This window comes from Papaver somniferum, chromosome 9 (genome assembly GCF_003573695.1).
Source record: "Papaver somniferum cultivar HN1 chromosome 9, ASM357369v1, whole genome shotgun sequence".
In the NCBI taxonomy this organism is placed as follows: domain Eukaryota; kingdom Viridiplantae; phylum Streptophyta; class Magnoliopsida; order Ranunculales; family Papaveraceae; genus Papaver; species Papaver somniferum.
Window position 1 is genome coordinate 14902363 of NC_039366.1, and position 15340 is coordinate 14917702.

The 15340-nt window shown below is 38.5% G+C and overlaps 1 protein-coding gene across 2 annotated transcripts; it reads right to left on the reverse strand.

The window, feature by feature from the left end:
- Positions 1-10060: 10060 nt before the first annotated feature.
- Positions 10061-12620, reverse strand: LOC113314458 (ankyrin repeat-containing protein At5g02620-like). 2 transcript variants are annotated; one of them, XM_026563247.1, is made up of 4 exons: positions 12304-12620; positions 11636-12144; positions 11073-11482; positions 10061-10973 (listed from the first exon to the last, which is right to left on the reverse strand). In XM_026563247.1, the coding sequence occupies exons 2-4, from the start codon at positions 11967-11969 to the stop codon at positions 10107-10109; spliced, it is 1611 nt and encodes a 536-aa protein (XP_026419032.1). In that variant the 5' UTR covers positions 11970-12144; positions 12304-12620; the 3' UTR covers positions 10061-10106. The 2 variants fall into 2 exon arrangements, with proteins under 2 accessions (XP_026419032.1, XP_026419034.1); XM_026563249.1 differs by having other exon boundaries at positions 11636-12181.
- Positions 12621-15340: the final 2720 nt, after the last annotated feature.

Below are 15340 nucleotides of genomic sequence, written 5' to 3' on the forward strand. Positions count from 1 at the left end.
AAGCTAAAAACAATAGCGAGTCTTTATCAAATAAAAGGAATAACTTGGACGGTACGAAAGACCAATGTCCAAGTGTTAATCAATAAAATCAACAACCACAAGGTCGGATCTCTAATCGATTAAACTTTAACGCACAACCTGTATTATTTCAATTATAAAGATAAACAATATAATGCGGAAAATGAAATAACCCAAACACCAGAAATTTTGTTAACGAGAAAACTGCAAATACAGAAAAACCCTGGGACCTATTCCAGATTGAATACACACTGTATTAAGTCGCTACAGACACTAGCCTACTCCAAGCTAACTTCGGACTGCACTATAGTTGAACCCCAATCAGTCTCCCACTAATTCAAGGTACAGTTGTACTCCTACGCCTCTGATCCCAGTAGGATACTGCTCACTTGATTCCCTTAGATGATCTCACCCACAATCAAGAGTTGCTTCAACCCAAAATCGCAAACTTGATAATAAACAAATCTATCTCACACAGAAAAGTCTATCAAAGGATAAATCTGTCTCCCACAGAAAAACCCTAGGTTTTTGTTCCGTCTTAAGATATGAAATCAAGGTGAAAAGGAACCAATTGATAATCTGGTCTTATATTCCCGAAGAACATCCTAGATTAATCAATCACCTCTCGACGATCTTTCTTGACTACATAAGCAGATGTTAAGGAATCACAAACAGTGAGACGAAGATGTTTCTGACTTCTTTATCTTGCCTATCAGAGAACTCTCACGATCTCAATCCAATCAATAGATTGGACTCGTACGATAGAAGATGCAAGATCATATCACACAACTACGATAAAAGTAGTATCGGCCTGGCTTCACAATCCCAATGAAGTCTTTAAGTCGTTAACCTGGTTTTAAAGAAGAAAACCAAAGGTTAGAGGAGAATCGACTCTAGCGAGCGCACTTGTATCACACATACGTGTGGGGATTAGTTTTTCCCAATGCTAGATGTCTCCTATATATAGTCTTCAAATCAGGGTTTTGCCTTAGTAACAAAGTAATTAATATTCACCGTTAGATAACCTTATTTAGATTCAAGCTAATATTTATCAACCGTTAGATCTAAAACTTAGCTTGTCACACACACTTGAGATATATGTTTACTGGGTTTGTGAAGACCGTGTCCAAACGTGTATGTGCATGTTGGTTCAACATAGCAACCCAAAAGGTTAACCATATGAGCATTTCATATTAACCTTGTTCTTATTCACCATAACTAGTTCAATTGACTCAAATGAACTAGTTAGAGAGTTGTTCAATTGCTATGAGATCTTATGTAACTACACAAGACACAATTGAGACAAAGATGATTCGATTTGATTGAATCGGCTCATGAACTTCATAGCCACGGTTTGCAGCACATCTTAGATCATAGCCCACTCAAGTACACAAGCAAGTTCGCGGACTCAAGGCAACTGACAGAGTTTTCCAAACTCAGCAGAAAATCTCGGCGAGGAGACTTCCGCCAGTTCGTGGACTAGGTTCGCGGACTGAGTTCGTGGACTAAACACGCAAACGAGTTTTTGGAAATCCTAGCATAAATTCTTGGCAAGAGAACTTCCGTCAGTTCACGGACTGAGTTCGCAAACTGAGTTCGCGGACTTGGCAAAGCCAATTCCTCCAGTTTCTCTCAATCAACAAATTTCGCAAACTTCGGATTAAGGAATAAGACTTATGCACATATGTATTTGGTTATATTGACCTAAACTCTCATTCCAACCATTCCAACATTCTTAGAGGACGTTATATAGTTGTTACACTATTTCTCGTCAAAGCGATTTTCAAAGTGATTGAAACAATATGACTTTCGTCATTAGGTGAAGATAAACCCGATCAAAGCGAAACGCTTTACCAACACATGATTTTGAGATATAGATAGGCGATATATACTCGGCTCGAAATATCAAATGTATATGATCCAGTCTATATAGCATACAACTTTTGTCTCATAAGAAGTAGGAGATATAGTAGATAGACTTTTGACTTTCAACTACACGTTTCTATCCTAGTCCGAGACTTAGCTATGTAGACTAGAAATCAAGACTCATAGTTTTGATCACTAACATTGACAAACATGCTGGAGATAGCAACGCATGCGAGGTCGACCGAGCTATGATCTAACACTTTTCACATTTGTCCTCATAGAGAATGGTTTACTACTTATCAAGCTAGAGAAGGTGGTAAAGTTATTTTGGGAAACAATGTCACTTGTAAATTGGTGGGTGTAGGTATAATTCAAATTAAGATGTATGATAATATGGTGAGGACTTTAACTAAGGTTAGGCATGTTCCAGACTTGAGAAGAAATACGATTTCTTTGGGTACACTTGATTCGAATGGTCGCAAGTATCAAGGTGAAGGTGGAGTTATTCATGTCTCAACGGGAAGTCTTACAATTATGAAGGGAAAGAGGATTAATGGTCTTTATACGCTGCAAGGTACTACTGTCACAGGTGATGTAGATGTATGTTCTTCAAGTTCTGAAGATGATACTACCAAGTTGTGGCATATGCAGTTAGGACATATGAGTGAGAGGGGGTTGGCTGTTTTGAGCAAACAGGGGTTGCTTTGTGTCATAAAACGAGTAGGCTTGATTTCTGTGAACATTATGTCTTCGGGAAGCAGTGTAGAGTCAAGTTTAGTACAGCTATATATAACACCAAGGGTATTTTGTTTTATATATATTCTGATGTTTGGGGTCCTTCTCGGGTTAATTTTACAAGGTGGTGGTAGATATATGTTGACATTCATTGATGATTTCTCAAGGAAAGTATGGGTATTCATACTTAAACACAAATATGAAACTTTTGTAAATTTCAAGCAATGGAAGACTATGGTTGAGAAGCAAACCGGAAGACAAATAAAGTGCATGAGGATAGACAATGGTTTGGAATTTTGTAGGGGTGAGTTCAATGAGTTATGCAAGGAGCAAGGGATTGTGAGACACCGCACAGTCAAAAAAACACCACAACAAAATGGTGTTGCAGAAAGGATGAAAAAACCATTATGGAGAAGGCAAGATGTATGCTCTCCAATGCCGGGTTACCAAAGTAGTTTTGGGCAAACACATCATCTTATTTCGTGAACATATATCCATCTACTGCCATTGAGTGTAAGACTCCAAATGAAATTTGGACAGGTTCACATGCTAACTATGAAAATTTGAAGATTTTTGGATTTCCAACCTATGCTCATGTGAATGAGGGGAAGCTACATCCTAGAGCAAAGAAATGTATATTTCTTGGGTACGCAAAGGGTGTGAAAGGCTACAAGTTATTTTGTCTTGAAGAAAGATTAAACAAGTTTCTTATCATTAGAGATGTGAAATTTGATGAGCAATCGATGTTGAAGCAAAAGAATGAAGATCTATATGGAAGAGCTGAAGAGGGTGTTAGTGATAAGGTGGAGCTTGGTGACCAGGTGGAACTTGAGATGCAAGTTCAAGGAAACAATGAGACTGTTGTTTCTGATGATGATGATCATGATCAAGATATTGTGCAAGAACCTTCCCAGGAAGATGAAGCACAAGATCATGAGTACAATCTTGTTAGAGACAAAGTGAGAAGGGAAATCAGACCACCTCATAGATATGACCATGCTGATTTGGTTGTGTATGTACTTGCAGTGGGTGAGAGCATTGATAAGGATGAGCCAAGAACCAATGAAGAAGCAATCAGTGGTGAACAATCAACGGAATGGGAAGCTTCTGCGATTGAAGAAATTGATTCCCTTGACAAGACACTTGGGAGATAGTTGCAAGACCTAAAGGACAAAATATTGTGGGACACAAATGGGTCTTCAAGAAGAAAGAAGGTACTTCAGATGGTGAACGAACAAGGTACAAGACAAGGTTTATGGAAAAGGGGATTACACAAAGACAAGGCATTGACTACAATGAGGTATTTTCTCCTGCTGTTAAACATAGTTCTATTAGAACATTTCTTGCTATAGTTGCTTCGCATGATCTAGAACTGGAACAACTAGATGTTAAGACAACTTTCCTTCATGGTGATTTCGAAGAGCGTATTTATATGCAACAACCAAAAGGTTTTGAATTTCCTGGCAAAGAAGACCATGTATATTTGTTGAAGAAATCTTTGTATGGTTTGAAGCAACCTCCAAGAAAGTGATATAAATGTTTTGATACGTTTATGTTGTCAAATGGATACAGTGGGAGAAAGTATGACCGTTGTGTATATCATAGGAAACTCTTAGATGGTTCATTTGTGTATTTACTCTTGTATGTTGATGATATGTTGATTGCTTGCAAAGGCATGTCATAAATACAAAAGTTGAAGGTGCAGTTGAGTAGTGAGTTTGAAATGAAAGGCTTAGAAGCAGAAAATAGGATGTTGTGCATGGAGATTCATAGAGACCAGGTTGAAGGAAAATTGTACTTGTCTCAAAAGACTTACATTGAGAATGTGTTGGAGCGGTTTGGTATGAAAGATAAAAAACCAGTAAGTTGGAGATCGATTTTGAAAATCACGGTTGCATTATCTACAATTGAGGTAGAGTACATGGCAGCCGCGGAAGCAGTGAAGGAAGGTATATGATTGATGGGTTTGGTTGGTGATCCGGGGTACAAGCAAGAAAGTGTTGTTTTGTTTTGTGATAATCAAAGTGCCATTCGATTGTCCAAGAAATAGATGTATCATGAGAGAACAAAGCACATCGATGTCAGGTATCATTTTATTAAGGATGCAGTTGACGAAGGTAGGTTAACGATGCTAAAGGTTCCTACAGCAGATAATCATGCAGACATGTTGACGAAGCCGGTTCCAAGTATCAAGTTCAAGCATTGCTTGGACTTGGTTGGTGTCAACAAGTGTTAAGAGACCTTGAAGGGCTAAGCGAAGACGATGATGATGAATCTGATGGTATTCAAGTCAAGGTGGAGATTTGTTGTATTTAGTGCCTTGAATACAAGTGTTAGTCTTGTATGGGCCTGACCCATTTAGAAGCCAGGTGATAAACTTTTGTTGCACCAAAACTAGGGCGCCAGGAGAATAAAAGGAAAACCTGTTTCCTTTTGTTGGTAAGGGAAACTCGTGTAATAGAGAGAGAAAGGGAGGCACCAAAAAGGGGGCTAGGGTTCTTGAGAGGGGATTAACGGAAATACCTTGTAACCTTGTTTAATCATAGTGGAATCATTTCGTTGTTTTCGCAAGTGCATGTAGATCATCTTGATCGAATCACTATAAATCCTTGTGTTGTGTATGTGTTTGATTTGTTTCGTTTCATTTCTATTTCATATCTTGATTGATTGTGCTATCTTGAGTCATTTGTTATAACATATGAAGAATCTCAGGTAAGTCTTTGAAGCAACCATATTCAGCAAATGACTTGATAATGTAAGACAAAGTTTTGAGGCGATACTTATGCAGCCATAAGGTTGTCCCATAAAAAATTTCTCTAGTTTTTCTCTTCCAAGATTTTCTGGAACCACACAACTTGAATATGAACTTCAAAGTTGTCAGTGGGTCATAATTCCAAGCTAATTCTAACTTTATAATCATATATATTGGATGCGTTTCAGGAAATAAATGGTAATAGAAAACAAGTGATGGGTTTCCACCTGATAATAATGAGGAGTAACTTTTGTTGAGATTTTCCCCGTGAAGATCAACGAAGGGGGATGAGGCAATGATATTTTTCAGTGGTGCTAGTGGTGGAACAACAAGGGTTTTATAGATTTCGGGGGACTGATGAGTTTTGATACATAATAAGAAACTCTAGGTAATGAGCTGCATCCGAGACCATGACGGCCTACCCGGTGAAGAATAACAGTTAAAGATAACATTTTAATTAGTATTGAAATTACAGTCTGGCGGACTCAAACTTCATAACAAGAAACCCTAAATTTATTCGTAACCCAGCAATATTCAGCAATATCAACTCATCCACACCTTGGATATTAATAGGAGATTTCAATGACGTCCTAGATCAATTAGAAAAGAAAGGAGGAATACAAGAGACATATGCTCAATCCCACCCTCTATTAACTCTAATGGATCAGCTGAGTCTCGTTGATCTAGGATTCCGAGGAGACCCCTACACCTGGACAAACAAACAAATGGGGAAAGATAACATTCAAGAAAGATTATATAGAGCACTAGCAAATCAACATTGGAGGAATGCGAATCCACATGCAGCAGTTACTCATCTCCCAAGAATATCATATGATCACGCACCGATATTGCTACAACAAAAAGCAATGGAATGGCAAGGAACAAAAAACTACAAATTTGAACACTTATGGATCTCTCACCCCCAACTCAAGCAAGTGGTTGAATCAGCCTGGGAACAACAACAGGATAGTGAACCTACCCTTGACCTACAACTCAAACTCATTACAACAGGTCAAACTCTCATGGAATGGAACAAAGTAACATTTGGTCACATACCAACCATGATTAAAAAATCGACAGCCAAGATAAAACAAGCTCAACATCAATGTGCAACCCAATCGGGTTCCACCCTGGAATACATCAAGAAAAACAACTAAGAATATCCCATGAAGAACTTTTACAATGTCATGCAACATACTGGCAGCAAAGATCCAGAATTCAATGGATTCAATCAGGTGATCTCAACAAAACTTTCTTCCACACCAAAGCTACAATTCACAGAGCCTACAACAACATACGACAACTACAAGACCCACAAAACAACTGGATTAACAAAAAAGAAGACATTATTCAGCTCATTCTAGATCATTTCTCTCAACAATATACAACACTGCCTACAGTGATAGATGAAAATCTTTTTACAAATATCACACCAAGATTAACTCCCAGACAATCAGAAGCACTTACAAAGGAAGTAACTACAACATAAATTAAACAAGCACTCTTCTCCATAAACTATGAAAGTGATCCAGGTCCAGAAGGATATACAAGTAAGTTTTTCAAAGTCTTCTGGGAAACAACCCATCAACAATCGATCGCAATAGTTAGAAGTTTCTTTGATAACTTAACTATGCATCCTCTCATGAATCACACGAACATAACACTAATACCTAAAGTAGACCATCCTTCAAAACCATCACAGTTCAGACCTATAGGAATCTGCAACATCACATACAAAATCATTTCAAAAATCTTGGTCAATAGAATCAACTTATTCTCCTCTTTTTAATAAGCCCATTCCAAAGTGCTTCCGTACCACAAATATCAATACATGACAAAATAGCAATAGCGGGGGAACTCTTCCACCATATCAGAAGCTCAAGCTTAACTAAAGATATAGGAAGATAAGCTCATTCACAAAACTTGGATTTCCCCCAGCATTTATAAACTACATTATGATATGTGTGACAACAGTCACATACTCAATTAAAATAAATGGTACACCCCATGGTTACATCAGTCCAAATAGAGGTATAAGACAAGGAGACCCCTTATTTTCCTATATCTTTATCATATGTGCTGAAATCTTGTCTACAAACCTAGGAAACCTTCAAAACCAAAAATTAGTTAAATGTCTTAAGATTTCAAATAAAGCACCACCAATTCTACACTTAATGCATGCAGATGATTTATTAATCACATACAAAGCATCAAATCAGAGCAATCAACACCTTCAAAACCTCCTCCACTCCTATAACACTTCTGCTGGTCAAGTAATTAATACTGCAAAATCAGTAATCATACATCACCCAAACCTAGACCCGATCAAAATAGGTGATCTTCAGAATTTTTTCAATATGACAACCACATCAAAACCCCCAATCTATCTAGGAGTTCAGTTCAAACAGGAAGAGCCTCCAATCAAACCTTTGCCCCCCTATTACAAAGATTAGCTAGAAAAGCTAAGGGATGGATGACAAAATGCTAACTCCAGCCGGAAGACTCACACTAATCAAAACATCCCTAATACCAACATCAAATCACATCATGCAAACCCAAAACCTACCTAGCAATATACACGACTCGAATACAAAAAAATTACACCCTATAGGATGGGATAAAGTTTCAAAACCAATATCCGAGGGAGGATTATGAATAAGGAAGAGCAGTGAACATGATAAAGCACTACTCATGAAAAGAATTTGGAATCTTCATGAACAACCTAACTCTATCTGCGGAAGTATACTCAGTGCAAAATATCTTGATCATCAACCAATTCTACAAGGCATTGACTCAATACCATCCTCCGCCAGCCCTCAATAGAGACAACTAGCAGCAATTGTCCCTACCATGCAACATATAATATTCCATCGTATTGGAAACAGATTATCAACCTCAATAGAAGCCAATTGGATCCCACACTCACCAAACCTAGACCCAACACAATGCTACCCATTAAGATTGGTAGCAGATATCATAGACCCAATTTCCAACACATGGGATCATGAAAAATTAAGCACCCTACCAATCCAACAATCCAAAAAATTATAAACATTTACCTACCCAAAAATAACCAACAAGATAAAATTATCTGGCCTCACTCAAAATCTAGAAAAATACGCCACTTCATCGGGATATAAATGTCTATCTCAGGGTCAACCAATGCACACCCCACTACCACCTACCAAATTTATATGGACCTTACCATGTACACCAAAAATTCGGCTTTTCTTGTGGAAAACCATCAATGAAGGATTACCAACCTTCGCTATCCTACACCACATACACTTGACCAAGTCAGACATATGCCCAAGATGCAACACAAATCCAGAATTAGCAAGCCACATTCTAATTCATTGTCCAACAACATCTAATTCCTGGAACACATTATTCAACCAATCTATAATTCCCCCAAACCCCAGTCCCCACCAACCTTTAACATTAACACAAAACACAACCATTTCCCAAATCCTCCAACAACCTGCTTCATCATCGACGATCTCAATTTTTTGTTTTCTCTTCTGGACCTTATGGTTGGCTAGAAATGAACTTATATACCAACAAAAGTAATCAACTCCGCAAGAAATCATAGCTTGGGCCAAAAACCGCAACAAGAATACTACCGAGCCATACAATCCACACCACCAATTTTTCCAGGAGATATACCAAAATTGAATCACCAAATAAGAGATAAAAAAATTTCCACAATACCAGTAGGCTGGACCATGTCGAACATCAATTGGATCAAAATTAAGATGGATGGAGAAACCAGAGGTCATCCAGGATTTGCAGGAGCGGGACTCATCTGCAGAGAACTCTATTAGCTCTAGCACAACCACTGGGAATTACGACTGCGTTAACTGCAGAAACTTGGGCAATGCTCTTAGCTTCAAGAATAACAACATAAAGACAATGGCCAAGAGTTATCTTTGAAACTGACTCAGAAAACCTGCTACGTTTCATCACATCATCTACACCGCCGCCTTGGCACATAGCAGGAATGATAGAGGAAATAAAAATTAGATTCCAACAAATCCCGCAAGCGACCATACAACACAACTACAAATAAGGAAACCAGGCAGCAGACGGACTAGCCAATCACGCGGCAGATGGAAGTCAAGTAGGAAACTCAACAACCAAAATTTGAGACCATGCAATCCCAATTTTCATTAGTCAAATCTTATTTTTCGACTCAGTGGGTACCGCATACCCGCGAAAAACTGTAAACTAATTCTCTTAAATAATTAGCATGCCAAAAAAAACAAAAAAACAAAAAAACTATCAACGCAGCTCAAAAGTCAAATCTCTTGCTGCTTTATTTTTTTGATGTCCCGCTCGAAATCTGATTCAGCTAAGTGAAAAGTCAACTCCTTTTTTTCTAATGTCCCGCTCGAGATCTGACTCAGCTCATGCATTTGATTTGGAGGTATCTATATCAAGTGTAACTTTGTAGCTGATCTGTTGGAATGTAACTAAACAGATTCAAAAGTTTTCTGTTGCCTTACCAGTAGTAATGATTTTCCAGTTAATTAGACTAATAATTCAAATTCAGATATAATGAATCAGATTTATTCCGAGTTCCAGATTAATAGAATTCAGATTTAATGAGTCAGATTTATTCCGAGTCTGACTCTAGTCAGAGAAAAACTAAACTAGAGGAGAGAGTGAGGAGGAAACTACATAGCAATATAAGACAGAACCAAAGGAATGTAATCTTTGTTTAGTTTGAAAAATCTCAAATTGCATACATTTTCTTATAATCAGTAAGCTCTGTATCAGAAGCAGCTGACATTGACCATGATCTTGACCTACTACCCATGGAATTTCTCCGGATACTCCTCAAATTTGAGGCTTCAATTCGGTGCCGTATAACCCAATAACACATTAGACCTAACGTCGTAGCCATGATTACTGTACCAATAATTGTAACTGCAATTGCCAGCCATTTTTCGTGTTTACCCACCACAACGAATGCTAATGCCAAGAACGCTACCGATATAAGAACACATGCCAACCACATTAGTTTGTTAATGACTGCCATCATCTGTTTCTTTGCTTTCCGCTCTATAATTACTACCGAAGTTTGTACAACAACAACTGCAAGAGATATGAAGAGAGCAACCGAGTCGAAGAGGAAGAATATCATGAATGGTACATCTGGGGCGATGTTAGCTTCACCGAGCTCCAGACCAGGAGGAATATTGTCTGGGTCTGTAACAAATTGACCTGGGACTTGGAAAATGGCGGCAAAAGCAACTGTGGCTATTAGGACTGCGACAACTGTTGTGGAGTTGATTGCATTGTTGAGACCTTCTAAATGCATCTTGTTGAGTTGCTTTGCAATTCCTTGCACACGCTTTCTGGTCTGACGGGTGTGTTCAAGCTGGTAATGGACTTCGTGTTTTATATCACTTACTGTTTGCTTTAGCTCTTTAGCCATGGGTTTAGGCTTGAGAGAACTGGCACTCTGAACACCATACTCTTGTAGGATGGCCCTAATTTCAGAATTCCCCGTTACTGCTGCAGTGTCTAGGGAAGTTTCCTTCGACCGGTTGACAGCTTTGGTATCAGTTCCTTTGTGCTCTAGTAGCATCCTAACAATCTGCATACATAGGATTTCACATTTTACTAAGACCCCGAGATGGATATTTATATTCTGATAGACACACTGACAAGATAGAGAAAGAGATAGGAGCAAAACCTGAACCCTGCCCTTCCGAGTTGCTATGTGCAATGCTGTATTTCCTTTGGAATCTACCATGTTGACTAAAGACGGATCCAACCTGATAAGCTCCTCCACCAGCTCAATCTTCGAACCTTTTACCGCCATGTGAAGTGCAGTTTGCCCCTTCTTATCCGTCCGGGTTGATATTCCTGGTTCTTTTGTTAGAAGGGCTCTCACAATTTCCACATGACCATTCCTTGCTGCAGAATGTAACGCTGTTTTCCCGTTGCTCTTTGCAATTTTCGCCACATTTCCATCCTGCTCCAGTAGGAAATTCACCACTTCTGTATGCCCTTGTGTTGCAGCTGTGTGTAATGCAGTCGTATTTGATAGATCCACGGTCATAGAGAGTCCCGGAAGCGCAGTCAAGAGAATCTTCACCACCTCTGCAAAAATCAAATACAAAAAACAACGAAGCAACTCTAAGAATTCTATGAAGTACAAGTAAAGACTAACCATCATCTCTTGCAAATGCACTCTTGTTTCATTTGACAGCGAATGAAAAGAAGAAACAAAGATTCAGTGGTATATACAAATACCCAAGTCCCCTTGCTTAGCAGCAATATGAAATGCATCATAACCGTTGCGAGCTCTAATACTAGCCGAACCGATATCATAATGCTTGATCATCTCTTCAACAACATCAACGTAACCATACTCAGAAGCAACATAAAGCGCCGTTTCCCCATATTGATTAGGCTTTTCCAACACTTCCTTCATATTTTCATTTCCAGACCCAGAGAAAATTGCTTTAATCTCAGCTAAATTACCAGCTCTCGCCGCAGAATGTAACGGAGTATCGCCTCGTTTCCCTGTCAATTGCTTCGTCATTTTTTTACGACGAAAGCTTTGTTGCCTCGTTGGTGCTTCCATCTCTAACCCAATTGTCTTCTTCTCTTGGTCAATTTACAAATTCTCTGATAAATTTTCACGTTAACCAATCACAGATTACTACGAAAAATCCTAGAATTGAAGAATATATAAAACCCGGGTTCTTATGACTCCTGAATCTGAATCTCATTCTTCTTCCTATTCCAAAATCAATGCCCTGTTTCAAAACAGAGATTTTGAAAAATATTCAAAATCTTTCGCATAAAATTATCAAAATAAAAAAAAATAAAATCTGGGTTTTGTTGATTACGTCATAATAGATTCAGAAATGTGAAAATTTGGAACACAAATGTTGAGAAAAATTATAATTATGTACCTGGAAATTGAAGAACAGGGCTGTTTTTTTTTCATAATAACAGAAGATACATTGAAGAAAGACAAATTGCATTATCTGTCATTCTTTATGAAAAGAACCGAAACAGAGAGTTTGATTCTGGAATTGTTAATGGCAACAACTGAGATTGACACAAAAAGGAGGAAACAGAGAAAAGATTCAGACGAGAAAGAAAAGAAGATTTAATATAATGAAAGCTAAGGTTGTTTGTTTTTGTTGACAGTTCAATTTCGATGGACATGATAATAGTAAAGGGAATCCATGGTGGTGACAGGTCCTTTCAGGCCCAGGCCTCACCATCCCCCCACCTTAAAAAGCTTTATAATCTTAACTTTTGAGCTTTATAGTGCATTCTACAAATCTTTGAGACTAAGCAAATGGGGGGTTGGATCCTTGGAGGAGTATAACTAGGCAGATCAAGGTAGGTGGACGGGACCCACACAATTAGGGGTGAGCAACGGACGGACGGTTGCGGATTAGGGGTCACCCGCAACCAAACCGTCAAAGTTGCGGATTTGGAAATTCAAACCGTGACCGGCCCAATCATCCGCGGATTTACCCTTTGCGGATCAGCGGATTTTGCGGGCCGGTTGCGGATTAACCGCGGATTTGATCACAAGAATCATCAAAAAAAACTAAGTGTAGAAATTAGAAAGTTACAAACTAGAGTGCAGACGTTTTTTTAACACAAAAGAGTTATAATTCAGTAATTCAAAAGCAACAATAGACATAAGATAGTTAACAGCTAACACAAAAGAGTAGTAATTCAAATGCAACAAGTCTGGTGCCAAGCCATATGAATCTCTGATGCCAAAAACTGAAAAAGAGACCTTGGATTCAATCCGTGATAGATATGTCTGGAATTTCCTGCAAGATTTCTGCCGCATCTGTAAAATGAGGAGTTATAGATAATCAGTAAACACTATAAGGCAGATATAAGGCAGCAATAAACAAGAAGAAACAAAAACCAATCAACATTGGTTAGTAAAGACCATTTAAAAGGGCTGATCACAACTAGACCGCAGACCCAATCGACATTGAGGAACAACAAGCCAGAGTTTTAAGATTGATTATGACTAATCAAATTCCAAGGAGACTAATAGAAAGTTATGCACGCAGACCCTATAATGAACTGATCAGGTCACATTTGCACACAAAAAGTTATGCCCCATAGGTCCCAAAGTTGTAGCATCACATCAAAATATAGCAAGGTTTGACAAATCAACTTAATTAGTGCAAGGCTGATCACAAAGAGAAAGATGCAAAAACAAAGGAAGCAAGGTTTGAGATTTACCTAAGTCAATTTTTTCAACCGCTTCTATCAGCTCCTCGAGATTGATTGGTTTATCTAGAAGCCAATTTTGAGCACAGATCAGTGCTTGGACTGTTTTTGGCAGCATGGAACTTCGAAACTCATTAAGAACACGACCACTCGTGGAGAAAGCTGATTCTGAAGCTACTGTTGATACTTGCATAGCAAGCACGTCTCGAGCTATCATGGACAAGATCTTATACTTGGAAGAGTTAACCTTCCACCAATTCAGAATATCGAATTGTTGATTAAAATCCTCTCTTTTCTCTGAGAAATACATATCCAGCTCTGTTTTCCCCTCCACTGTTTCTTGATGTTTTTCAGACTCAACAAATCTGTTGATCGGATTCTGAGGTTCTAGTGAACGAGAAGTCTGTACTGAAGTTGTTGGTCTTGAATCCGTATCATCCCCTTTATATATCAGTGCATACTCCTCAAACATATTTGTTAAAATAAGTTTCACTGCAGTCATCATCTCATGGACCTCGTGGTCAACTGTAACATGATTCTCTTTCAGTAACTCTGTCAAAGCAAATCTAAGATAGGCTTCCTTGCGTCGTGGGTCAAGCAACACAGCAATGTATAACATTTTGTTGATTTTATCCACTGCCCAATACTTTTCATATTTAAGAACCATCCAGTCAGCCATGTCAGACAATAACACGTTACCATACTTAACCCATTCTTGCAGTACGTCATTAATACAAATTACTTCGTCGAGGAATAAATTAGACGTGACATAAGTTGATCCAGAAAATTTCAATGTAGCATCATAGAAAGTTTTTAGCAATCTAACAAATGCACGAGCTGTTTCCCAATCAGAAGCAACGGGCCATACCTTAGGAACTGCTGGTAATGCTGGTACGTTTGTTTTACCTCTTGTTGGTGGTCGAGGGGGATTAAGAAATTTATCCGCATACCCTAATTCTTCAAATTGGTAGAAGGCCTCCTCATATTTTTCAGCTGCACTCAACATATGGTAAGTAGAATTCCATCTAGTCTCGCAATCCAAGCTAAGAAATTTGGTGATGTTAATCTTCCGTTGTTCAGCGCATTCCTTAAACTTCTTCAATCTTTCTGCTGATCCTCTAACGAACTTAACGGCCTCGCGTATCCTAGAAATAGATTCATTATACAAATCCATACCGTCTTTAACCACTAAGGCAAGGATATGTGCTGCACATCTAAGATGCATGTGCTCTCCTCCCAAAATTGCAGCCTTCCAACCCACAACTCTCTTGGACAAATAAGCAACTGCTTCATTGTTAGAACTAATATTATCAACTGTCAAAGTGAATACCCTTTCAATCCCCCACTGTAAAAGACAAGCTGCAACTGTTTTACCTAATTCCAGACCAGTATGATCCGTAACTGGACAGAAATTCAATATCTTCTTCTTTAACACCCATTTCTCATCAATATAATGACCTGTCAACACCATGTAGCTCATGTTTGTAACTGAAGTCCACGTATCAGTGGTGAGACATAACCTTCTACCATACTTTTTAAATTCAGCTTTCAATTTGTGGTACTCACTTAAATACATCTTCATGCAGTCTTTAGCTTCAGTAAAACGAGAAGGAACATCAAACCTAGGTTCTAGTTGATGACAAAATTCTAAGAAGCCTTCACGTTGTACAAACATAAAAGGTAATTCATCTTTGATGATCATTCTGGTGAGGGATGATCTGCATGCATCTTGGTCAA

Excerpts from the sequence above, each read along its gene's own strand:
- LOC113314458 (XM_026563247.1), bottom strand. The coding sequence starts at position 11,969 with ATGGAAGCACCAACGAGGCAACAAAGCTTTCGTCGTAAAAAAATGACG. Across the intron at positions 11,483-11,635 it reads TGCTAAGCAAGGGGACTTGG|AGGTGGTGAAGATTCTCTTG; the intron begins GTATTTGTATAT and ends TGATTTTTGCAG. Across the intron at positions 10,974-11,072 it reads CTCGGAAGGGCAGGGTTCAG|ATTGTTAGGATGCTACTAGA; the intron begins GTTTTGCTCCTA and ends CTATGTATGCAG.